At 45.6% G+C, this 26,177-nt stretch overlaps 1 protein-coding gene across 21 annotated transcripts in view; it reads right to left on the reverse strand.

Moving 5' to 3' along the window:
- Rbfox2 (RNA binding fox-1 homolog 2) overlaps nucleotides 1-24,233 on the reverse strand; it is a 277,312-nt gene extending 253,079 nt beyond the window's left edge. For 20 of the 21 annotated variants that reach the window (XM_045153026.1, XM_045153008.1, XM_045153017.1 and 17 more), the window contains exon 1: nucleotides 24,010-24,233. In XM_045153026.1, the coding sequence (XP_045008961.1) occupies nucleotides 24,010-24,195 (186 nt within the window). In that variant the 5' untranslated portion in view covers nucleotides 24,196-24,233. Of the gene's footprint in view, nucleotides 1-11,865; nucleotides 11,949-24,009 lie in introns of those variants that run through there. The other variant, XM_045153019.1, reaches the window with a different exon arrangement.
- Nucleotides 24,234-26,177: the final 1,944 nt, after the last annotated feature.

The following is a 26,177-nucleotide window of genomic DNA, read 5'->3' on the forward strand; positions in this document are numbered from 1 at the left end:
AAGCATGGGTCCTTAGGCTTTGCAGGCAAGTGCCTGAACTGCTAAGCCATCTCTCCAGCCCAGGTAGAAACTTTTTATGGACACATCCTATGTTGGTACTATTCTCCTCTTCCCTGCCCCCATTCCCTTGAGGACCCTCCTCAGTAGGATTGTTGGGATTCACCATGGGGTTGTGGGTTATGAGCTGTGAGAGCAGCAGTCATTGTGTGGGGAGGGGCATGCCTCTGGGTACTCCCTGCCATCCTGTGGTTCTTATAATCTTTCTGCCTCCTCTTCTGCAAAATTTCCTAAGCTTTGGTGGGTGGGGTTTTTTAAATGTTTAACTTTATTTATTTACTTACTTATTTAAGAGAGACAGAGGCAGAGAGAGAGAGTTGGGTGTGCCAGGATCTCCATTCACTGCAAATATACTCCAAACGCATGCACCACCTTGTCCATCTGGCTTACGTGGTTACTGGAGAATCGGATCTGGGTCTTTAGGCTTCACAGGCAGGCGCCTTAACTGCTAAGCCACTTCTCCAGCCCAATGGGTATGTTTTAAGTCTACTAGTGTTGGGCTCTCTGCAATTTCTGGATAATGAACAGCACTGGTTTGCATACTTGCACTGTATAAATTTGCAAAAACGTGTGTGGAGCCATTTCAGACGTTGTTGGAAATTCTGTCCTAATCATAAGCCAAGTTTATTGAATGATTTTTATGACACTCAAGTAAGCAATCAGTTAATAAATTTTAAAGTCAAATGTTCTAACAGTACAGTCCAAAGATATGCTAACTTCTCCAGGTGCAGTGGCACATACACATTGGGGAGACTGAGGTAGGAAGATCGCTGTGAGTTTGAGGCCAGCCTGGGACTGTATAGAATGAGTTCCAGGTTATCTTTGTCAAGAGTGAAATCCTGAGGAATGACAAAAGAAAAATATTAAAATCATTTTTTATAATTAACACATTGTGAATCTATTATGAACAGAAGACTATGCATATAGTAAAAATGTTTCTATTATAACTCACAGTGGCCTCGACTCTGAGCAGACATTTCAGGCAGCGTTCGCTGACTGTGGCATGATGGCAGGCACAGTGCAAAGTGTGCATGTCATCTGTGCAAAAGCGAAGTCACGTGATTCAACATGGGCGCTACCAGAATCACCTCAGATTTATTTCACGTTTGATCAACTTTAGTCATTGTCCATTTAGAAACTCTTTGTTGTTGCTATTTTTTTCAGTTATGTGAGTCTGTATGCTATGACTCAATATTTGAAAAGCTGGTGTTATTTCATATAGGTAGGAATCTTTCCTGTTTGGGGGAGGGGGTTGTTTTTGTTTTTTGAGGTAGGGTCTCACTAGCCCAGCCTGATCTGGAATTCACTCTGTCGTCTCAGGTTGGCCTCCAACTCATAGCCATCCTCCTTCCTCAAGCCTCCTCAGTGCTGGGATTAAAGGTGTGTGTCACCACACCTGACATCCTGTTTTTTTTATTTTTTGTGGTTTTTTTGTTTTTTTGGTTTTTTTTTGGTTTTTTGAGGTAGGGTCTCACTCTAGCTCAGGCTGACCCGGCATTCACTATGTATTCACAGGGTGACCTCAAACTCACAGATCCTCCTATCTCTGTCTCCAGAGTGCTAGGATTAAAGGCATGAACCACACCACACCACACGCAGCTAACACAACACTTTTTAAGGCAGAAATTATCATGTTCAGTTTACAAGTGAAAAACTAACATAAAGCAGAAGTAACTAGCTAGAAGATATATAGCAAGGATTCAGAGACAATTTGAACATAGGCAATTTGATACTAGAATGAGGTCCTGATTTTCTGTCTGGGGGGGTGGTATATGCATGTATATGTGCCCTTGAGGCACCCATGCCTGGGTGAGCCCCTGCCGTGGCTGGAGCAGAATGTCAGGTAACCTAACCACTACCACTGCTCTTCTGCCTGTTCTTATTTGAGCTGGGGTCTCTTACTGACACCAGAGCTTGGTATTTTTTCTGGCAATTCTCAGGTCACTACTTCCCTATGGGACTGGAGTTATAGACGCACGTAGTCACATCTAGCTGTTTATGTGGGTCCTGAGGACTGAAACCTCTCAAGCCTCATGCTTGTACAGGAAGTGCTCTTAATTGCTGAGCCATCTCTCTAGCCCAAAGAATGGGGCTTTCTTAACATTTTAATACGGTATGGTAACTACTCTGATACGGAAATACACAGTGTCACCAAAGCAGTACCTCATTTAGCATATTAAAACTATCAAGGAGACTTGTAACACATGCACCAAGGCTCACAGAACACTGAAGAAGAGGGAGTGGAAAACTAAGAGCCAAGAGTGGAAAGGAGTATCCCAAGGCATTGCCCTCCTCCTAGCAACCAGACTGACTGATGCACTCATGACGCCATGGTGAATACCAATAACCCAGTGCGGCGGGACGTCGGTGGCAGGGGCAGTGGAGGGGCTATGAAAGTCAAACCCAATGGAAGATCCTCCTATCAGCATGCAATCTGTCCACACAGTAAAGCTCAGAATTTAACAAAAATAAAATAAAATACTATGTACACATCTACTACCCCACCTCAAATTCAAGCCATCATGCCTACCACTTCATAATTCAATAAATTCCACAGCTGGTTTTAGGTTGACAAGAGGAATAAACAGACAACACTCCTATTCTTTTTTTTTTTGTTGTTGTTGTTTTGTTTTTGTTTCTCAAGGTAGGGTCTCACTCTAGCTCAGGCTGACCTGGAATTCACTATGGAGTCTCAGGGTGGCCTTGAACTCATGGAGATCCTCCTACCTCTGCCTCCCGAGTGCTGGGATTAAAGGCGTGCACCACCACACCTGGCCCAATCACTCCTATTCTTCATGCCAGTACTGCACATTCTAAGCCGGTACTTCTTCCACTGTGGCGCGCACCATTCTCCAGCCTCATCCTCTGTAAGGTAAAATGTGTGCTGCTGCTGTAGAGATGCTGGCCAGGCCTTTCAGGGTCCCAGAACATTCTTGGGGTCATGAAACACTACAGAGGCCCCCATCACCTTTCCTGCTGGGCCAGCACTGGCAATATATCCCCCACCAGCAGCCTGGATCGATGGCTCTTATCAGGATCATGGAGTAATCTGAGCCACCTGCCAACCCATCTCTGAACTGCTACGACAGGCGCTTTCTGCTCTCAGGTTGCACAAATGACTGGAAACCTTAGACTGTGTGTGAAGGAAAGAGCAAGAGGCAAAACACCACAGCATCTGGTGCCCTGCCTGCTTCCCTGAGTGCATGGGGCAGGAGTACCAACCTGTGCAGGGCAGGACAGAGAGGAGCAGGCCTAATCCACCTACTGCAGTGCCTTGGGCGAACCAGGACTGGATGGTGAGCCTGATTGAGGGGAGCTGTAAACACATGTCCTCTGGCCTCATTCTCAGTCTCGAGGCAGCTGGAATGGTGCCTCCTCAACAATATCCTCATGGGAACAAAGGCCTATTGTAGAAGCCAACTGTGAAGAAGTTATTTCATATCCTTAAATGTGTTAGTTAATATAGCTTAACTGAGCTACAATCAAGCCTGCATGTGAAATCTACATTTGTCTGAATCAAAATTCTCTACTATCCAGGAAACAAAAGAAAAAGATTTCCTGTTTGTTGAATGTGTCTATTTACTTACCATCAAGCCTCAGTTACAAAAAGCCAAAATTCTAAGGTAGAAAAATATTCACTCAATCTGGGCCTTCCCATTTACACAGGGTCACATGCAGCTAAATGGTAACTGTGGCTGCTGAGATGGGGAACAACTAAAGCCACCTTGCTCCTAATTCAACACCAAACTTGGTTCACGGAACACCAGTGACCGCAATGATTGACATTCAATCAGAAAAAACCTGGGCACTGGTATATGCTTGAAATACAAGAGATGTCACACTGCAGCCAGGCATGGTGGCGCACACCTTTAAGCCCAACACTCAGGAGGCAGAGGTAGGAGGATGGTCATGAATTTGAGGCCACCCTGAGACTACATAGTGAATTCCAGGTCAGCCTGGACTAGAGTGAAACCCTACCTTGAAAATAAAATAAATAAATAAATGAAAAGAAAATCACATTGCAATTAAGAGTCCATGTGCAATGAATGACTCAGGGCAGATCCTGAAGAGCATTAACAACAGCTTAATGACAAGTAAGCTATCTGATCCACAGTATGCTCTACTAGTTCAAAAAGACCAGCAGAAGTAGCTGTTTGGAACAGGGAGAAAGCTGTTTTTGATCTTTTCATTCAAAATCTCTTAAAGTATCACCAGTCAGGGAAAAATAGGGTATTCATGTGAAAGAACACACACAGGTTAGGTCTCTGGCCTTGTGAGTCCATGATTTCATAGACAATATCATACTAAATAAGGGATAGTATTAATCACTCATTCACGCCAAACATTTAGATACCTTATCTCAGGAGACCAGTACAAAACAATCCTGGGCTAGAGAGATGGCTTAGCAGTTAAGGCACATATCTGCGAAGCCTAGGGACCAAGGTTCGATTCTCCAGGTACCATGTAAACTAGATGCACAGGGTGGTGCATGCATCTGGAGTTCGTCTACAGTGGCTTCAGGGCCTACTGCACCCATTCTCACTCTGTCTCTCTCTCCCTCCCTCTCTCTGTCTCTAATAAATAAAAATAAATCTAAAAAAAAAGTGTCAAAACAATCTTAACTCTAACAACCTAGCAGAAAAAAAATCAAATCACATGAAATGATTTCCAAACACAGAGACAAGCAAAGAACAGAACATTATGCATATTGATCCTACACTTGAGCAGATAGAAATACAGAAATAATACGCAAGAACAAGAATTATCTCTAAGAGAATACCCAGAGAACTAACCATACCAGTTACCTCCCAAGCAAGTAGGATTAGAAGAAGAAAGACATTTTTTATGTTTTAAACACTTTCATATTCTGAATCATTAACCATATGATTATATGTGCCTTAAAACATATGTAAAAAAATAATAATAAAACTCCAAAAGTTAAAGAAAAAACTCTGAGAAATCATGCCATGCAGTAAGAAAGACTAAGTAAAGGATCTTCCTGAGTCTAAAGCCAAATGTTGTTTTTTTTTTTAATTATTTATTTATTTATTTGAGAGTGACAGACACAGAGAGAAAGACAGATAGAGGGAGAGAGAGAGAATGGGCGCGCCAGGGCTTCCAGCCTCTGCAAACGAACTCCAGACGCGTGCGCCCCCTTGTTAAAGCCAAATGTTTGATCTTACTGCTGGCTTACACATTTATTTCCATTCTTCTCCTCTCCTTCCTATTCTCTTTTTGTGAGATATCTTGTCCATAAACATGAGTACATTAGCTGGGCACAGTGGTCCAGTGCTGGGAAAGCAGAAACAGGTGATTACTGGAGCTGGCTGCCAGCTGGTCCAACCTAAGTAGTGAGTTCTAGGTTCAGTGAGGCCCTATTTAAAAATAAGGCAGAAAACCATGGAGAATGCTCAGTCAATGAAATAATTGGCTCATCTCAAAAAAATAAGACAGAGGACTAGAAAGATGGCTCAGTCAATAAAATTTAAGTCCAAAAAGCAGGAAGATAAGTTTGCATTCCCCAGCACCCATGTAAAACTGGGGTACAACAGCATGCAGCTGTAATCATAGCACTGGAGAGGTGGACCCAGGAGGACCCCAGGGGCTCACTGGCTAGTCTGCCAAACCAGTGAGCTCCAGGTTCAATGAGAGACACTGTCTCAAAAATTAAAATTGTCAGAGCTGAGGAAGATAGGCGATATCAACCCTGGCCTCTATGCACATGCATGCACACAAACACGTGCACAGAAACCCCCACGTGCCCACAGAAACATGCATACACACATGCATGCACATCAAACACAAAAATAAATAAATAAGGGACTGGAGAGATGGCTTAGAGGAACTGCTTGCAATGCCTAAACACCTAGGTTCAATTCCCCAGAACCTCACATAAGCCAGATGCTCATGGTGGTATATACGTCTGGAGTTTGTCTGCACTGGCACGCCCATATCTTCCCTCTTTCTCTCTCTCTCATACATAAATAAATAAAATATTAAAATAAATAAATAAGGAAGAACAATTGAGAAAGACACCCAATGCTCACCTCTGGCCTCCACATGCACCATCACCCACATGCATCCACACATATGCGCATGTACTCCACACATGCAAAAAGAATGCACACAACTATTTCTCCAAAGTAAAGAAAAGGACTGGGCAGACAACTTTAAGATGCCTTAGCTTTATGATTTCATACTGCCCCATGACGTATAAAAATACAGGATAATTCTGAGGCAAAGGAAAAAAACGGAAACAAAAATCTTAATAGATTTATAAATTATAGGGCTGGAGAGATGGCTTAGTGGTTAAGGCACTTGCCTATAAAGCCAAAGGACCTGAGTTCAATTCTCCAGTACCCACATAAGCCAGATGCACAAGGTGGCACATGCATCTGGAGTTTGTCTACAGTGGCTGGCGACCCTGGCGTGCCCATTCTCTATCTGCCCCCCCACCTTTCTCTCACTCTCTCTTAAATATAAATAAACATTTTTAAACCCTATTATACATAACACAATTATCTCATGTACCTACCCCTCAATCTAATCCATAGGAAAGTGAGATAAAGACCAAAGCCCCTGATACGATGGTCAGCACTTGGCAGTACATTTAAGTAAGATCCCAATTCAAAACACTAGCAAGATCCAAAGAACTGAGGAAGAAAACTGAGGTTCAGTGCTAACTTCAAGTGAAAGAACTAAGAAAACTGGGGTTCAGTGCCAACTTCAAGTGTATATAAACTACCCACTCATCACTAAGAATATTTTCAAACTGAACATGTTGGCACATTCATTCATCTCAGCACTCAGGAGGCTGAGGCAAGAAGATTCTGAGTTTGAGGCCAACCTGAGCTACATAGCAAGGCTGCCTCAAAAACTTTTTTTAAAAATGTATTCGCCATTCACTATTAAGTGTGTGTCGTGCAAGGACAATGAAGTATCTACGCTTTATTTTTTATCCACCATACCCTTCCAGTCATAGGAACAAACTGAATAGGTCTTGGTTAAGCCATAAAATGTGGACAGAATCCTCAACTCTGCTACTACCTAGTCCTCCGTTTCAGGACTACTGTAGGGCATCAATAAGAATCTACACAAGAGCCTTCATAACTATCACACAACATGAGTCTGAGCAATATGTGCAGGCTTAGACACCATGCTTCAAATCAAAAGATGTAATTACAAGTGACAAAACTTAGATCTATTCTTTTTCAATAAACATTTACAGAGTTATATAACATCCCTGGCACTGAAACTTAACCAAAAACATAGATACCAACTCAGGAGTGTTAGCAAGGCCATTTCTATTTTCTCTAATCTTAGGAGAAATGTTTTTTAAGCAATACACACACACACACACACACACACACACACACACACACACACACACCACAATCTATCAGTGTAAACTTTTACTGTTACAAAAAATTAACCTCTGAGATAGTAAAATGAAAACTCCAAAGCGGGGGGGGGGGGGACAGGCATGGGTTCAATCCCACACTGCAAAAACTAGGGGGGTGGATGTGCATGACTTATTTCAACACACATCTGTAATCCCAGCACCTGAGAAGTGAGAACAGGAGGAGTTTAAGATGAACTTCAGCTATCAATTAAACTCAAGGCCACCCTGGGCTACATGAGGAAGAAGAGAGGGAAGGAAGGAAGGAAAAGAAAAAGGAAGAAACCCACAAGGTACATAACAATGTGTAGAGAGCATGCTAGTGCTTGGCATTAAAAGAAGTGGAGGGGGGCTGAATGAAGGCTGAGCAATTTAAGGTAACTGCCTATGAACCCCAAGGACCCAGGTTTGATTCCCCAGTATCCATGTAAGCCAGATGTACAAGATGGTGTATGCATCTGGAGTTCATTTGCAATGGCTGGAGGCCCTGGTGCACCCATTCTCTCCCCGCCCCTGAAAAAAAATAAATAAATACAAAAATAAACATTATCATGGCTACTTTTGGATCTGGTGGGAATTGCTATGAAAGGGAAGCATTTTACTAAATATATTTTTATAACTTTAGAGTTAGGAATTAGCTCAGAAGTAGGAAATCTGTGTACAAGGCCTGATTTGGTTTAAGTCAATTTGGAAAACACTGCATAATGCCTTCCAATCGCATCTGCTTGTAAAACACACAGTGCAGGGACTGTGAAGATGGCTCAAAAGCAGTTAAAGGTGCTTGCTTACACAGCCTGCCAGACCAGGATTGAATTCCAAAGCCACCCATGTAAGCTGAACACAAAAAATGGTGTATGCATCCAGCATTCATTTGTAGGGGCAAGAGGCCCTGGCATACATGCAAATAAGTCTTTTTACAATGTACAGTGTAAAGGCATAAAACTTCTCAATTCTCATTTCCAACATGAGTAGAAGGTTTTTGTTTTATAGCAAAATAATACCTATTGTCATTTCTCAAAATACAATCAAAAGCACACACCTTGAAAGCTGGAGATGGCTTAGCAGTTAAAGTGCTTGCCTGCCAAATGTGGTAGTTTGATTCAGGTGTCCCCTATAAACTTAGGTGTTCTGAATGCTAGGTTCCCAGCTAATGGAAATTTGGGAATTAAGGTCTCCTGGAGATAATGTATTATGGGGGTATGCTTATGGGTATTATAGCCAGTTTCCCCATGCCAGTGTTTGGCATACTCTCCTGTTGCTATGATCCATCTGATGTTGGCCAAGAGGTGATGTCTACCCCTCTGCTCATGCCATTATTTTCCCCTGGCATCATGAAGCTTCCCCTCAAGTCTATAAACCAAAATAACCCTTTTTTCCCACAACCTGCTCTTGGTCAGGTGATTTCTGCCAGGAATACAAACCTGACTGCAACACCAAAGGACCCAGGTTCAGTTCCCCAGGACCCACCAAGCCAGATGCACAAGGTGTCGTATGCAACTGGAGTTCATTTGCAGTGGCTAGAGGCCCCGGTGTGCCATTCTCTCTGTCTCAAATAGATAAATAAAAATATTAAAACACACACACCTTGGGATACTTCAAATTGACCGATCTGCTTGCTTAAAATGTTTGACAAGTCCAGTTTTTTAGGTTGTCCAACTCTGAATAATGTTAGACCAAGTAAGTTCTATACTATTTACCTGAAACTAATATGGCAGTAAACCCTTCATAGTGAAGCTAAAATCCAAAAGCAACTAAATGATCCCTCCCCCAAACCCAAGAAAACCAAAGAAATTCTTAAAATAGGCTTCCCATGACTGGAAAGCAAAGCCTACAGAAAGACATTTGTTCAAATGCGAAATGCAAAGCAAGCATAATGTGAGCAAGAGCGTGCGCGCACGCGCGCGCGCACACACACACACACACACACACACAGATACCAGGTTACCTATTAATCCTAGCATTTTTATCCACCTGACAAAATCACTAATGATCCCTGATAAGTATCTTTCTGAATGGTTGCCACTGCATACAATAACACACTTTAAAGCTTATGTCTACAGAAAGGTCATTCCAAGTAAACCAACTGACCTCCAGCCCTGTAAAACTCAGCCAGCTCAAAGACTATTACAGTGAAAAGTCCAGTTAGCAGCACAACAAGCAGCTAGAGACCTATACACCAAGTAGGGGACAAAAGCTGTCTACAGCAGGCAATGAGCAGCACCTAAAGTGGACAGGTGGCAACCAAAACATTAATGCTAGGGCTGAGGATGCAGCTCAATTGGTAGACTGCTTACTTTCACTGAATCCCTGGGTTTGATCCCCAGGGCTAAATATATCATGTGTGGCATTTGGGAGATGGAGGCAGGAGGATCAGAAGGTCAAGGCCATTCTCCATCACATGGTGAGTTTGAGCCCAGTCTGAGGTACAGGAGACTAAGGATAGACAGATGCGATAGAAAGAAGAAAGGGCACGAGGGGAGAGAAAAGGAAAACAAAGAAAAAAGCTGAAGCACCACACACAAACCTTCCTAATGAGATCGATCAGAACTTCCTCAGAGTCTTCAGTGGTATTACAGCTAGCCAAGTCGTCTCACTTGAGGCATGATCAGATTATGGCTGCAAGTTCACCCACAACATGCGGTAGAGTCTGTACGTGAGTACCGCAAGCACAGGACACGGGCGATGGACTGCTGAGCGACCCTGCCTCACGCTGCTCTCCATGCTTTGAAGCCAGCTGCTTCCCTGCCTCTCTCGTGGAGATGTGCAGTGCAGAACCTGGGTCGTACCTTCACAACAAGTACTACCAAGTCCTAGTAAGCTTGGCCAAAGCTCCCCCTGCAAGAGGCAGCCACTGAGGAGACTTCCTGAAGCCCCAGCAAAGTCCTCAAGTCATTGTGCCAGCCACCAACAGTGTTCCCTGAAGCTTGTGCGACGTGCAAATCAACGAGTTATGCTTTGTGGATACTGAAAGCCACCATAAAGCATCTTCCGATTTTGCCAGTGTTTTGCTTTGAGTCACATGCTCCCACTACCCCATCCCCTACAGCTGTCAAAGCCATAGATTCAGACTGATTAAGAGGACAAGCCAATTTGATTAGGGATAAGGGACCTCATTTGCAGATGCTTTGGCACAAGGGGGCGGGAACTGAGTAAGAAGGGGAAGAAGCTAAATAAAGATCGGTGACTCTTGCCTTCTACCCAAAATTATTACCCACCCTCCCAAGAATTTTTATAGAGCACTGAAAAGCAGAAAGCCAAAGAAAATTTTAAGAAGTTAAAAAAAGAAAGAAAAGGGCTGGAGAGATGGACTAGCGGTTAAGGTGCTTGCCTACAAAGCCAAAGGACCCAAGTTCAACCCCCTAAGACCCACAACAAGTTGGTGCATGCATCTGGAGTTTGTCTGCAGCAACTGAAAAGCTGTGAAGCACCTATTCTCTCTGTATCTGCTTCTTTCTCTCTCTCCCAAATAAATAAATATTTAAAAAGAAAAACAACAAAAAAGAATAAAAAATAAAAACCAGTGTTTAAAAAAGAAAGGAAGAACCTTAAGGCTGTTAAACTTGACGGTAAAGATCTCCAATAGGGGCTGGAGAAATGGCTTAGTGGTTAAGCACTTGCCTGTGAAACCTATGGACCCCGGTTCGAGGCTCGATTCCCCAGGACCACGTTAGCCAGATGCACAAGGGGGGGCACACGTCTGGAGTTCGTTTGCAGTGGCTGGGGGCCCTGGCGCGCCCATTCTCTCTCTCTCTCTATCTTCCTCTTTCTCTCTCTGTCTGTCGCTCTCAAATAAATAAAAATAAATAACCAAAAATTTTTTTTAAAAAAATCTCCAATAGCGAAACACCTGTGAGGCGAAACCCCGAGCAGCAGGAGCCAGTCGTGCAGCTGCTGTCCTGCCTGCCCAGGGTCCGAGAGCAATAAAGCAGGCGCACCAAGAAGCCCCACCAACTTCCAGGGAGATGCTAAATCCTTTCTTCTCGGCCTCATCCTCAGAAGTTAATTCCTAAATGAGATCCATATAAGTCTGCTTTGGAAAACATGCTAGCTGTCAGCAAGTAATGCCCCCTCCTCCAACCAGCTGCCAATCTGCAGAGGAAAAGGCTGCTCAAAATACAGCAGTTAGAAAAACTTCCCATGGGGCTGGACAGATGGCTTAGTGGTTAAGTGCTTGCCTGTGAAGGCTAAGGACCCCGGTTCAAAGCTGACTCCCCAGGACCCACGTTAGCCAGATGCACAAGGGGGTGCACGCGTCTGGAGTTCGTTTGCAGTGGCTGGAAGCCCTGGCGTGCCTACATTCTCTCTTTCTCTCTCTCTCTCTTTCTCTCTCTCCCTCTCCCTCTTTCCCTGTCTGTCATTCTCAAATAAATAAATAAAAATAACAAAAAAAATTTTAAAGAAAAACTTACCATGAGCCTCTTGTCCCTAAGTGTTCCAATGTAAGCAGGCTGTAGCTGGAGGCTACACTGAGACCCCACCAGCCCTTGTCTGTAGTTCCTCTAGCTCTGCCAGTATCATTTCTGTCCCCTATTCCAAGCCCCCAGAGCAAGAAGAGAGTCCAATAGCCTCTAGCCCATCCCTCACAATGAATCATGCTTTGCTTGTGCTACTTCAAATTAGGACCAGAAAAAAATCAATGCAGCCAGAAAGAAAATTCAACTGTATGCCTCCTCAAAAGCCACATGCCTGGAATAAAATATCCAATACCAATGCAAAACGGCTTTTCCTCCACATAGGAGAAACCAAGGAACTGGCCTCAATGAGTGTTATCCGGGGACTCAGGTAGCCCCCATCAAAAGAAAAAAAAAAAAGTATTATGGTTTAACACTCATGTGGAAGTCTAAATCTCAAAGGCTCAGTTTCTTCCCTTAGGAAAATAGTTTTAAACAGCTGTTCAACCATTACCATTTGACAATCCAGGAACATCACTTACTTTATGAGAAATATTTACAGTGAATACTCAGGTGAAATTTCTAGGTGCCACATAGTGCAGGACAAATCAGAATGAAGCAGTATTATTGGCTACTCTTTCTTCTTAGAACTTGCTTCATTCATTCAGAATCTTAAAAGCCAGAACTACAGACCTCTCACTCACCCTTAGGAAGGCCCCACTACACTGACAAGGGAAAGCTAAAACACTTTAGTGAGTCTATCTCGAAAGCTCAGAACTGTGTGGGGCTGAAGAGATAACTCAGCGGTTAAGACACTCGTCTGTAAAGCCAGAGTACCTGGATTCAATCCCCAGTGCCCATGTAGAGCCAGATGCACAAGGCGGCACATGTGTCTGGAGTTCATTTACAGTGGTTAGATGCCCTGGCACACCCATTCTCTTCCTCTATCTGCCTCTCTCTCCCCCTCTCTCATAAATAAATAAAAATATTTTTAAAACTGTGTCAAATGTCCTTATTTTCAAACATACCAAGTGAGTATTTTGCAAATACATATTATATAAAGTTCCTCAGCTTACTCTTTTTCTTGAATTCATAGTAATATTTAAAAAAATGCACTGGTTGAAACATGAAAGGTTAAGGGCCATAGCTGGTCAAGTAACTCTAATCCCAATGGTGTGCTATGTAAGAACTGCAACCAGTTCTCCAGGATCACCGGCGGCACTGCAGAAAGATACATCAACAGACTGCGCACTGAACCGGAACACGTTAGCTCTAATTGCCCCTCTACCTTGTGTGGTTCCTCGTTTCCTTAACCACACTATCACAAAGGAGCTTTCACACATACACACGTGCACTCAATTAATATCCGAGCACAGGAAACTAAGTATCAGGTTGCCATGCCCACCCAACACATTCAGCAGTTAAATTTCACCCCAGCTCCTACGCCCAGAAAGCCTTCTCTCACCTTTAACCCTGACACCAGTGGAGGGATCAGGTAACACCCAGACTTCACATGAGCTGCAGAGCAGACCAAGGGCCAGAGCCCCCAGGGAAAATCTGGAGAAACAATTAAAGCCATCTGCAGGCCCAACTAAAAGGCAGGAGACAAAATGCAGCTCAACAAGGAGGGTCCCCTGGCTGCTTGAGGCACAGTGCTAATCCGCATGGATTCCCAGGGGTCAGGAGGATGCTGCAGTATAGGCAGGGAGGGAGATGCAGACATTTGACCTAAATGTTAATTTTTTTAAAATGCTGTGACAGAGCAATGGACATGAGGATTTAGAAAACAGCAGTAGTGGAATGAACGGGAGCAATGAGGAACAGCATCCAGGAAGAATCAATGCTCCAAGCAAGTCTAGAAGACTGAGCCCTACAAGTGAGGGGTAAAGGAAGCAAAGAGAAGAGGCAGGAATTTGGGGTAGAAGGAACACAAATAAAGAGTGTGGCAGTGTGCTCAGACATGACAGGTTCCTGGACATGAGCACCGGAGTGAATATAGAGACACAGGACTAGAAAGGTGAACTGATGTCAAGGTAGAAGAACCTTGTAGGCCAAACAAGAAAATGGACTGCATCCAATACAAGTTTTCAAAACATTTTTATTTATTTATTTGAGAGAGATTGATTCAGAAACAGGCAGGTAAAGAGAGAGGGAGAATGGGTGCACCAGGGCCTCCAGCCACTGTAAATGAACTTCAGATGCATGCACCCTCTTGTGCATTTTTGGCTTACGTGGGTCCTGGAGAGTCAAACCTGGGTCCTTTGGCTTTGCAGGCAAGCATCCTAAACCGCTAAGCCACCTCTCCAGCTCAAGTTTTCAAAACATTTTAAGCAGAGTAGCAGCTTCACTTTTAAAACAATCAATTTCCATTATAGTCTGGAGGGTGGTCTGAAGGCACTGAATATACCTGCTCAATGTCCACAAATCAAAGTAGTAACAAAAAATGCCAACTATGGGACTAGAGAGATGGGTTAGCAATAAAGGCACTTGCTTGCAAAGCCTAAGAACCTAGGTTCAATTCCCCAGTACCCATGAAAACGAGATGCACAAGGTGGTGCATGCATCTGGAATTCATTGGCAGTGGTTGGAGGCCCTGGTGTGCCCATTCTTTTTTTTTCTCTCTCTCTCCCTCTCTCTCTCAAAAAAAAAATAATAATAATAAGTAAATTAAAAATACCCATCTATTTAATACAAACCTTAAAAATTTGAAAGGCAGTGGCCAGACATGGTGGCACAAGCCTTTAATCCCAGCACTTGGGAGGCCGAGGTATGAGTATCTGTGATTTCGAGGCCAGCCTGAGACTACATAGTGAATTGCAGGTCAGCCTGGGCAAGACCAAAACCCTTCCTTGAAAAACCAAAAGAAAAAAAAAATTGAAATGCAGACTGAGAAAATGGCTCAGTGGATGTCCTCACCACACCATGCAAGCATATCTGAATTAAGTAAGTTCAGGTCCTCAGAACCAGACACAGCAATGTGAGCATGTGTAATCCCAGCATGCCTATGGTGATAGGGAAGGTGGGAGGTAGAGAATCCTAGGGAAGCTCACCCGCCAATGAGCCTGCAAAATGCAGAGGTGAACAAGAGACCCTGCCTCAACAAGGTAGAAGGCAAGAACCAAAGGCCAAAGTTGTTCTCTGACCTCTACAGGAGCACGATGGCATGCACACACCTACACTCATGCACATGAACACAGAAGCGCACACACACCCCACAGGAAAAGCTGAAGCATTCCCCCACCCCATGTGCTCTAGGAAGTCAACATATCCCCCACTGTCCCAGTACAGCTGTTCTGTGAAAAATCTATCTGCATCCCCAAGGCAAAAACCATGACACTTCAGTAGCTGTCACTCCTTAACAAAGAATAAGGACCCCTCCCCCTAACAAGAGACCTCAATGAGCAGGCTCATTCTCCTCCTGCCCCTGGACAGCGAGCAAATGAGGTTTTGCAGTTTAACACACTACTCATCTGTAATAGTCCCCAACTCTGGCACTTAATCAATGGGAAACACATTAACTACTTCATGCTGATCAAACAGTAAGCAGGAACTTATTGAGTGCCATACAACAGGATATAACGAAAGTCAGGAATAAGCACTTAGCACTGAGTTCATGATAGGCACCTTAAATAATCTGTTAGTCACTAGCGTAGCTCACAGGAGTAAAGTATTACTCCTCCCAGTTCATAGATATCTAGCAAGAACTAGGTATGCTGTCAAGGTTGGGAAACAAAGAGACCAGGGCTCAAATCCAAACACAGAAACTCTTGGTGGTATTGCTTTACTATACCATAGGTGAAGTATATATGGGTAACAATATGCTTACACGTTAAGGTTGGTAATAATCACAATAGCTCCCTTTAAAAATGAAGTGATAAAAAAAAAATGAAGTGATATCCTGTGTTACAGTCTCATATTAAGAAAGGTCAGTCACGAGCTAGAGAGAGCTCCATGACCTCAGAGTCTGGATCCCCAGGACCAGGCGCGGCAGTGGAATCCCGTCACTCACACAGTGAAAAGGGAAGCAGAAACAAGAGCCAGCCAGGCTGGCAAATGCAGCAGTGAACAATGAGTGACCCTGCCTCAAACAAAATGAAAGGTAAGAAACCAACATCAGCCGGGCGTGGTGGCGCACGCCTTTAATCCCAGCATTCTGGAGGCAGAGGTAGGAGGACTGCCATGAGTTCAAGGCCACTCTGAGATGACAGTTAATTCCAGGTCAGCCTGGACCAGAGTGAGCCCCTACCTCGAAAAACCAAAAAATAAAAAATAAAAAAAAAGAAAGAACCAAACAAACATCAAGCTGGTAGGTGGATCGCCACGAGTGCAAGGCCACCCTGAGATTACATGGTGAATTCCAGGTCAGCCTGAGTTAGAGTGAAACCCTACCTCGAAAAACCAAAATTTAAAAAAAAAAAAAAAAACGAACCCAACATCTGACTGCCGCATGGCTTGAGCATGCCTGCACTCACACATGTGAGGTAAGTCACAAGTAAATAAACTAAGCAGCAACAATGGGAATTTCCAACTACTACTAAAAAGGGCCACTCCTGAACACTGATGCTCAGAACTATTCAAGGCTCACAGGCAGGGGAGATGGCTCACTCAGCAGGTAAAGTGCTTGCCCAGCATGAGTGTAGGTGTGTGCATGCCATCATGCTCCTGTAGAGGTCAGAGAACAACTTTTGCCCAGACCTGAGTTTGGATCCCCAGCACCTCATAAAAGCCAGGTGTGGTAACACTGGGGATATAGAAACAAAGGATCCCCAGGGGCTTACTGGCTGGCTAGACCAGCCAAATCAGTGAGGTCTGGATTCAATGAGAGAGCCTGTCTCAGAAAAAAGGGGGAAAGCAACTAAGACACCCAACATCAACCTCACATACTCACACACACACTATGAATGTACAACACACACATACAAACATAAAAAAAAAAGTTGAGGCATAAATGATCAAAGCAACTTGGCCATACTCCAAAGAAACATATTCCATACATATTCCCCTCAGGGTCCCCAAAGGACCCTGGGGCGGGGGGGGGGGGGGGAGATTCATAGCCAGTTGCTCCCTCGTTCTCTTGGATGATTTCCCAAACTACTTGCCAATTCAAATTACACAAATATGTCTGGGATTCACATGGCAGTTTTGATCCGATTTGTCCCAATCCTAGCTCAAGCAGCTTTGCACTACCCTCCTAACTAGATCAGCACCAGCCAATGGGATTATTCAAGCTGATCTGTGATGGATTAGATAATGAAACCTTAGCCATGTAAGCTGCCTGTTCTTATTGGGGCTGTAGGAGAGAAGAATAAGAAACCCAATACTCCTAGGGGCCACCTAAAACACCACATGCGTTTGCCATGCCTCTCCCCATCTGTCTGCTCACGCTCCAATTACAGCCACCTCCTTTCCACCATCTCTGTGGTTCTTTTCCTCCTGACTCTAAAGAAGTTCACATGTGCCCCAGAATAAAGATGTGTACAATGCTGTGCTTACAGTGTGTAACAAAACTTCAAACAAATCCACTCACTAAACTGCATTATTTCTTCAATTAAGACCTAACATCCAAATGAAGGCCTGGCAGATGTAAACTAGGGATTCACTAGTAACTTTCTTGTTTATACTAAGATGTACACTGAATTTCTTTCTCCACAGTCCTGTAATATTGTGGCCCGTCTGCACCAGTATGCTTTGTAACAAAATGAAAGTTAAATTTCTAGTTAGCCTCTGTGATGTTCACATGTCAGTGTGACAGAGGGGTAAAACTGACAAGGTGACTAGAAGATGGAAAAGACAGTTGAGACAAATTCTACTCAGCCTAATCACTTGGATCACCCTGAAGAGTCCACTCCTTCTCAAGCACATCTTCAGTTTTACATTTCTCTTCTGTGTGCAGTATGAAAAAAAAAAAGTGATTTTTACCTGACTATGCCTCTGTTTCTCCATCTGCAATGTTAAGCACCCCGGTAGTAGTGGTAGTATGAGCTCACTGTGTGCATCCTACCACAATTCATGTTCAAGCCCTAAACCACAACATGACAGCATCTGGAGGGGGCCTCTGGATGTCTCAGGAGTCGATGAGGTCATGAGGGTGGAGTTGTGGAGATGAGATAAGTGTCTTACCAAGCCCCACTTGCTTTCTCTGCCCATGGGTGCACTGAGAAAAACCCATCTCAACACACAGCCAAGATCCTTTACCAGACCTGAAACTGGCTGGCACCTTGACATTGGGCCTTCCCAGCCTCTAGAACTATAAACTATAAATGTCTGTTCTTTAAACCAGCCAGTCAATAGTATATTGTTGTGACAGCCTAAGGCAGGTAGAAATGAAATTTCAGTCCTTTTAGTGAGAAATTGCCCAGAAAATTACTGATAAGGGAAGCATATTATTTGTATAGCTTTACGCAGAGTAGCAACATGCCCAGCTTCATAGTCAAAACCCAAAGGAGGGTCCACAGGGACATCTATCTAGAAGGAATACACCCAGGAATGAGCACATGGTAAGACAAACAACTTGAATAGATGCAGCATGCACAAGTCAACTCTGGGCCACTGGAAGCCTTCCCCAAGACCAGGAAGTCTCCCTACTAGAATTCCTGCGAACAAGTGCTGAGCCAGTCCTGATGGCTCAGGCTGAAATCGCACCTAGTCAGGAGGCTGAGGCAGGAGCCCTGTTGTGCCTGGGCTACAGACTGGATTCCCAGAAGAATTAATGTGATCTTGTCTCAAAATAAAAAGTGAAAAGAAGACAAGATATAGCTCAGTGGTAGAGGGCTTGCCTAGCATGCTCAAATCCCTGGGCCTGATCTGCAGTACCACAAAAACCATCTGGGCTGGGGATATACTCAATAGCAGAGCATTTATCAAAAACATGTGTGAAACCCTATGTTCAATCTCCAGTACCACAACAAAAAAAGGTGCTGCTGAACTCATTTAGCTATACCCAACTGAGGACTCTATGGTCAATACAGTTGACTTGGTCACATAATCATCACATGCCAAGTTTTCACTGCCACAAAAAATTCTGCTGAGGGCTGGTGAGATGGCTTAACGGTTAAGACACTTGCCTACAAAGCCTAAGGACCAAGGTGTTCAATACCCCTGGACCCACATAAGCCAGATGCACAAGGTAGTGCATGTGTCTGGAGTCCCTAAGCAGTGGCTGGAGGCCCAGGTACACCCATTCTCTTTCTGCCTTCCCTCTCTCCCTTCCTCCTTCCCTTTCTCTCTCTCCAATGAATAACTGAAATATTTTTAATTCTGCTCAAAGTTTTTAAAAATTATTATTTGTAAGGAAAGAGAAAGAAAACGAGAACCAGGACCTCTTAACAATGCAAATGAACTCCGGATACCAGTGCAACTTTGTGCATCTGGCTTTACATGGGTACTGGGGAATCAAACCCAAGCCATCAGGCTTGCATGTAAGCACCTTTAACCACTGTGCTATCTCCTCAGCCCACTGTAAGTCAGAAATAATAACTAAGATGTGCCTTACCTTAAGGTTAAGATGTACCTTACCTTATACAGAAGTCAAGTTCCTACAGAGTTGCATAAAAAATACAATTTTTGATAATCAAATTGCTTGCATTCAATAGAAAACCTGACCAAAAGAATTCATTCCTTGGTGTATTTGATAGAACCTAAATTTTATACATATCAGACTTGCTTAAAGTGACATGAGCCTTTCCACCAAGTTCAAGTAACTATAACCAGTCTCCCTCTTTAACAGCTACATTCCTCAAACTATAGTTCAATTTTCAAGTTGAACCATGTCTTCTCTCCAGCTCCAGTCCAGATTTCTCTAGCTCTCTACTATTTCAAGGGCTAAGCTGATTTCTCTCTCATCCATATGAGGCTTTCATGTGTGCTGTCCTTGAAAGCAGCAAGCCTTCCTTCTGTCTTCCAGGCTCCTTCTCAGCCTAAAGCTTATTAACACAAGCCACTGAACTCTCCAGAGGCCCTATGTTCTGCTTTGGGGAGGAAGGAGCTAATTCAAAAGCTTGACTCAGCTTTGGAGTCTGCGGCTCCATTGAGCATGTCGTCTTGGGAAACTAACCCAGGTAAATGACTTTAGTTTATAAAAAGGGGTGAATTCTTGCCGGGCGTGGTGGCGCACGCCTTTAATCCCAGCACTCGGGAGGCAGAGGTAGGAGGATTACCATGAGTTTGAGGCCACCCTGAGACTCCATAGTGAATTACAGGTCAGCTTGGGCTAGAGTGAGACCCTACCTCAATAAACCAAAAAAAAAAAAAGGGAGGGGGTGAATTCTTTACACTCAAAGATACTGGGGGTGTTTTCTGATGGCGACTTCACCTCAGAATCTAGTAATTTTCTGATACGGATTGCTAGACTATTTGTAAAAGGTATATTTCAACTTAATAGGCATTGAGCGCTGACCACAGACCAGGCATTATGAAATATAAACACAAAGGAAATAAAACGCCTGTCTTTTGGAAGCTTACAGTCTTACTAGGGAAATAATAATAATAAAATATGAGACAGGCTGGGCGTGGTGGCACACGCCTTTAATCCCAGCAGAGGTAGGAGGATCACCGTGAGTTTGAGGCCACCCTGATATGATATAGTGACTCTAGGTCAGCCTGAGCTAAAGCGAGACTCTACATCAAAAGAAATTTTTTTGAAAAACATGAGACAGATAAAATATGAAGAGCAGGATCTAATGAGTATATATTATGCTATCAGGGAAGGCTTCAAAACCAGAGTTTGGGCTGTTAGAAAAACTCCATTTGTGTTCAGATGTAAGTAAAAGCACATGCTTTACTATATGAATATATCTACATAGGGCCTGCAGGCCTGTCTAACTACTAACATCATGTCTTGAGAGTGGTTCCCTACTCATTCTGGTCCAGCTGCATAGGTCTTCTGTTAATACACCAAGCATGTTTCTCTCCCTCTGCTTCCTCTGGGTTCCTCTTCCCTGAACCCACTGAATGGTCCACCATCTCACTTCATCCTAAAGTCACCTGCAGACAGGCCTTTCTTGACCACCTTCATGATTCACTATCCTTTTCTGTGCTCAATTTTTCTTCATAGACCTTATCATCTAACAGATATTGTTCATGTCTTTATTAGACATATCTTCCCATTAGGATGTTAACTCCAACAAAATAGGACCCTGTTTGACTCACTACTACTTGAGCTAAGACAGTGCCTAGCATGTAACAGCCACTCAGTAACCAATAGTCAGATGAGTATGAAATCCATGCACACAGGTTGTTTCATTTTGTCTCTTTTTAAACTTTTCACCCATATGTCTCTCCACCTACATCTTATGCATGTTTAGGCCAGGAAAGGTGGCTTATATTTTTTTTAGGAGGTAATTTAGAAATCATTTTGTACAAACAGAAAATTTTCTAAGAAAGCAAAGCCTCAAAACAAGGTCTTTCCTGGGATAATACAGTTAGTTGAGGGGAGAGAGCTAAGTCAATGGCAATTTTAATGCCTATGTGACATAGTGTAATTAAAATAATGAGCAGGGCATGGTGGTGCATGCCTGCAATCCCAGCACTTGGGAGGTAGATGCAAGAAGACCAGGAAGGAGTTCAAGGTCCTCCTCAGCTACATATAACGTCAGGGGACAACCTGTACTACATGAAACCCTGGCTCAAAAAAACAAAAACAAGCCGGGCGTAGTGGCGCACGTCTTTAATCCCAGCACTCGGGAGGCAGTGGTAGGAAGACTGCCATGAGTTCAAGGCCACCCTGAGACTACATAGTGAATTCCAGGTCAGCCTGGGCTACAGTGAAACCCTACCTCAAAAAAAAAAAAAAACTAAAAACTACAATAATGAGAATGTACAAAATGGTAAGGAAAGAACATCCATAAATATACACAGTGTAAAAAAATGTATCTCTTTGGGATAGTTCTAAGTCATCAAATTGCACCCAAAGGACCTAATCTACTCCTTCCTCTGCACAGCCCCAAAGTCCCTATGCACTGCTCTATTTCCAAGTTCACAAACCTTGGCCAGCCTGAAGGCAGCAGCAAATACCCAGCCCCAGGCAGAAAGGAGGAAAAGGAAAGGGAATTGCACTATTACCTAAGAGGAATAAATAAACAAATACATGTGTAAACACATGGATGCATGTACACACCAGGCACCTCTATCCTGTCTTCCATCCTCACCATCCAGGGCCGACTACCTCAACTGAAGCCTCTCACTATCCCTCTGTTTTTTCTATGCTTTTTTTTAAAAACAAAAAAGTCTTTTCTTTTAATATTTTATTTATTTGAGAGAGAGGGCATGCCAGGGCCTCCAGCCACTGCAAATGAACTCCAGATGCATGCACCTCCTTATGTATCTGGCTTACATGGGCCTTGGGGAATCAAACCTGGGTCCTTTGGCTTTGCAGGCAAACACCTTAACCACTAAGCCATCTTCTCTAGCCCAGGTCTTTTCTTTACCTATTTTTTTTTTTTTACCTATTTTTTATCTATTTGAGAGAGAAAGAGGCAAATGGAGAGAGAATGGGCACTCCAGAGCCTCAGACCACTGCAAATGAACTCCAGATACATGTGCCGCCTTGTGCATCTGGCTTACATGGGTCGTGGGGAATCGAACCTAGGTCCTCAGGCTTTGCAGGCAAGCACTTTCAGTGCTAAGTTCTATGGCCTTTTTTAAGGCTTTCTTTTCTCACAACTCCTCTGCTTGACAGAGTTCTTCCACTGGAAATAAAAAGCAAGCAACAAAAGGATTCAAAAACAAACACAGAGTGAGCTCCCCACACCAACAGAAGTAACAGAGTGGACTCTGCAAAGGAGACGAACCGCCACGCAACAACCACGGCAGGCTGAAGTACGGCTCCCTCGCTAACACAGGAAGTCCAGCAGAGCCTTGAAAAGCAGGCAGCAGAGCACAGGAAGTCTTTTAGCACTGCAGAGATTTCCAAGAGTGGTGTAATGGAGAAAGCACAGGAATAGGAATGAGACCAAGCTCCTAGTCCTAGTTTCACAGTCAACTAACTGGGTGGCTTCAGCAAGTCCCTACTCTTCTCTGGACTTTTGATTTCCCCATCTATAAAAATGGGATGGTGAGAACATGCTAGAACCTAAATCCCTTGACACCAAAAAAAAAAAAAAAATGATGAAAATTACTGACTAGTGTACATAAACCATTCCGCATAAGAATCTTCCAAGTCTAACAGGATAAGAACCCCTGGGAAAGATGATGCCTCTGGTCCCTTCATCTCTTAACATTCTATGGTTCTAGAAGAATTAAACAGCACCCAATTGCTTCTAGATTAGCCCCATCATTTCATACCAAGTATTTTCTACAGAGACCAAAGTCTAAAATCTAAAGATTCGAGCCCTTCCTCAAACTAGGTAGTAACTGACATCGTCAATACTTTTCCCATTCCCTACCCTACTCAGCCAGCGCACACCCGCGAGGCCACAATTCAGAACCCAGTCTTCTAATAGCCCTATAAATTTTCATTTGTACCCCAGGACATTAAAGAGCTATTTCGTGTACCAGTGATACAGGATGCAACTGGCAAAATACAGGAGAGACATGTCCGGTGTCTCTCTTCAGACTCATATGAGCATGTTCCACAAAATCAATGAGAGCGAGGTCCCCACACTCTGTGCACTCTTCCCAGTCCCTGGGTAACTGATTTAACCCACAACCTAAGCCACATCCCCTTTGGGCTCTCTCCAGGAGTTTTTCGCTTTACTCTACCCTTCCCCATCCCCGGGGGTGTGCAGAAGGTTGGCCAAAAGGTACTCCTTTTTCTTGGGAGCTTCCCTCCACTGGGTCCCCTCGTGCTCTACACAGCCCAACAGCTCTCTTCTGGAGAAACAGAGCCGGGATCTACCGATTTCTGTGGGAACTCAGAAGTAGGGTTTGAAGAAATGGAGTGCAACCTAGAGCACCCCAAAAGAGAAAAAGCCTATTCACTAGCTGTGTCTGGGTCTCCTAAGGAGCCAGGACTCTCTGGAGCACACCAGGAGCCTGCATCCCTCGCCCGGGTCCCGAGCTCTGCCACCTTCCAGCCAGGCCCCGACCAGCCCCGTCCCGTCCCACCCTCACCTCCTCCCTCGCGGGACCCCCCCCCTCCAGGCCCGATCTCTCCACGCCCGGAACCCCCGGGGCAGCCCCGCCCGCACCCCACGATAAACGGGGCGCCCGTCCCCACGCGCTCACCTGCATCCCGCCGCCGCCGTCGGCCGCCGCCTCCTCGGTGCGCGGCCGCTTGCTCAGGCCGGGCTCGGCTCCGTCTCCTCCCGCTCCGGGTACCGGCAGCTCCAGCTCCGACTCTCGCTTCATGCCCCGGGCAGCGGCACCGGAGCCGACCTGAGACGTCTGCTGTGCCTGGACACCTTCCGCCATCCGCCCGTGGCCCCCTCGCCTCCGGGAGCCGGGCGACCCGCGACAGGCCACCTCCTCCTCCTCCTCCTCCTCCTCCGCCTCCGCCTCCTCCCTCCTCCTCTCCCTCCTCCCTGGGCCTCGGCGCCGACTGTCGCGACTGGCGGGCGCGCGCCTGCCCCGCCCCCCCGCGTGCGTGCGTGCGCGTGCGCGCCGGCCAGGAGCCTCGCTTCCTCGCGCTCCGATTTTCGGGTCGCCTAGTCGATCGGTCGGTCGGTCGGTCGGTCCGTCGGTCCGCTGGGGGGGTTGGGGGAGGGAAGGAGGGTCTCCGGCGCCGGCCGCTGACGGGCACGCGCTCGCGCCTCGGCCACGCACGCGCGTCGCCCGGCCCCGCCTCTCGCGCTCGCGGCTGGGGTCGCCGCAGGCCCGCGTCGCTCCGCTCTCCCTCCCTCCCTCTCCCCGTCTTTCTCTCTCTCTCTCTCTCTTTCTCTCTCACACACTCCTTCACCTCACGCCGGCCGAGGGAGGGAGGAAGGGGGCGGTCCGGGATCCCGGGGCGTGGGGAAGGCTGTTTATTTGGGAAGAGGAGGAGCGCGAGGCTGGAGCGAGCTGACTGGCCGGGATCCTCCGTCCCGCCACTGTGGCAGCACCGGGAAGGCGGGGAAAGAGAGAGAGAGAGAGGGAGAGTAAGAGAATGGAGGAGGGACGGGCGGCGAGCGGGAGACAGAGAGAGAGGGGAGCCCTCACGCCCGCGCGCGCGCCGCAGGCTGAGGCGAGGCGGCGGCGGCGGCCGAGCCCGCGGGGGGGGCGGGGCCAGCGCCCCTCGGCAATCTCCGCCGCGCGCCCGCGGGGAGGCCCGGGGAAGATCGGAAAAGCTCGGGAATCTCCGGCGCTTCGGCCTGGAATGGTCTTAGCGGCGCGGCGTGGCGCGGCTGGAGGACCACCAAGCCGCCCTTGTAGAAAGCCCGAGGGTTGGGTGGGGGAATGGGGCAGCGGTGTAAGCTGGGACCCGCGGAGCTGGAGGAGCCCGGCGGCCGGTGAGCTGCCCTGTCGTTCGCAGGACCGGTGCGAAGTTGGGACTAAACTCATCCATGTGGCTGCCCCGGCCTTTGCAGGGCAGGGAAGAGACTCTGAACGCTCTTTGCCTGGAGATAAAGAATTGAGAGGGGCTGGAGAGATGGCTTAGCGGTTAAGCGCTTGCCTGTGAAGCCTAAGGACCCCGGTTCGAGGCTCGGTTCCCCAGGTCCCACGTTAGCCAGATGCACAAGGGGGCGCACGCGTCTGGAGTTCGTTTGCAGAGGCTGGAAGCCCTGGCGCGCCCATTCTCTCTCTCTCCCTCTGTCTGTCTTTCTCTCTGTGCCTGTCGCTCTCAAATAAATAAATAAAAAAAATAAAAAAAATTAAAAAAAATTAAAAAAAAAAAAAAAAAGAATTGAGAGGTCCTGGAATGTAGGGAATTTTCTATACCTGGTTAATGAGAACTATAAGTCTGATCATCATAATCGCATCCCTGTTTATTTCCGAAGCCGGGTGTCACTTTTACCCAGGCTGACCTCGAACTCACAGCGATCCTCCTACCTCACTCTTCCCTAGTGCTGGGGTCAGAGGCGTGAACCACCCCACCAGGCTTTCTGGTGAGCCTCGTGGTTTGCACAAGTGAGTTCACAGACCCGTTTCCAGATTGGTTAATGGAGGTAGAGACCAGTTTTCCATCCCATTAATGAACCTAAATTCCGTCAAGTCCAGAAGCAAAAATGTGGCTGATCCAGATCACAGTCTTGCTCTCTACCTGAGTAGCACTTTGCAGCTTATCAGCTTCGTGCAGTTAGAGAGGTCTGGGCAGTAGATGTTCCCTCCTACCAGACTGAAAATGGCAATGACTGCGTGTGCTTTTCTCTGGGTGACCTGTATGCTGTGGTGGGGGTTGGGGGGGAGTGATTGTCGCACGTATGACCAACAGATTCTAGTCCTGACCTTGCATGCTACATCATCAAGTTACTATCTCT

The sequence above is a fragment of the Jaculus jaculus genome, chromosome 6 (genome assembly GCF_020740685.1).
Source record: "Jaculus jaculus isolate mJacJac1 chromosome 6, mJacJac1.mat.Y.cur, whole genome shotgun sequence".
Lineage (NCBI taxonomy): Eukaryota > Metazoa > Chordata > Mammalia > Rodentia > Dipodidae > Jaculus > Jaculus jaculus.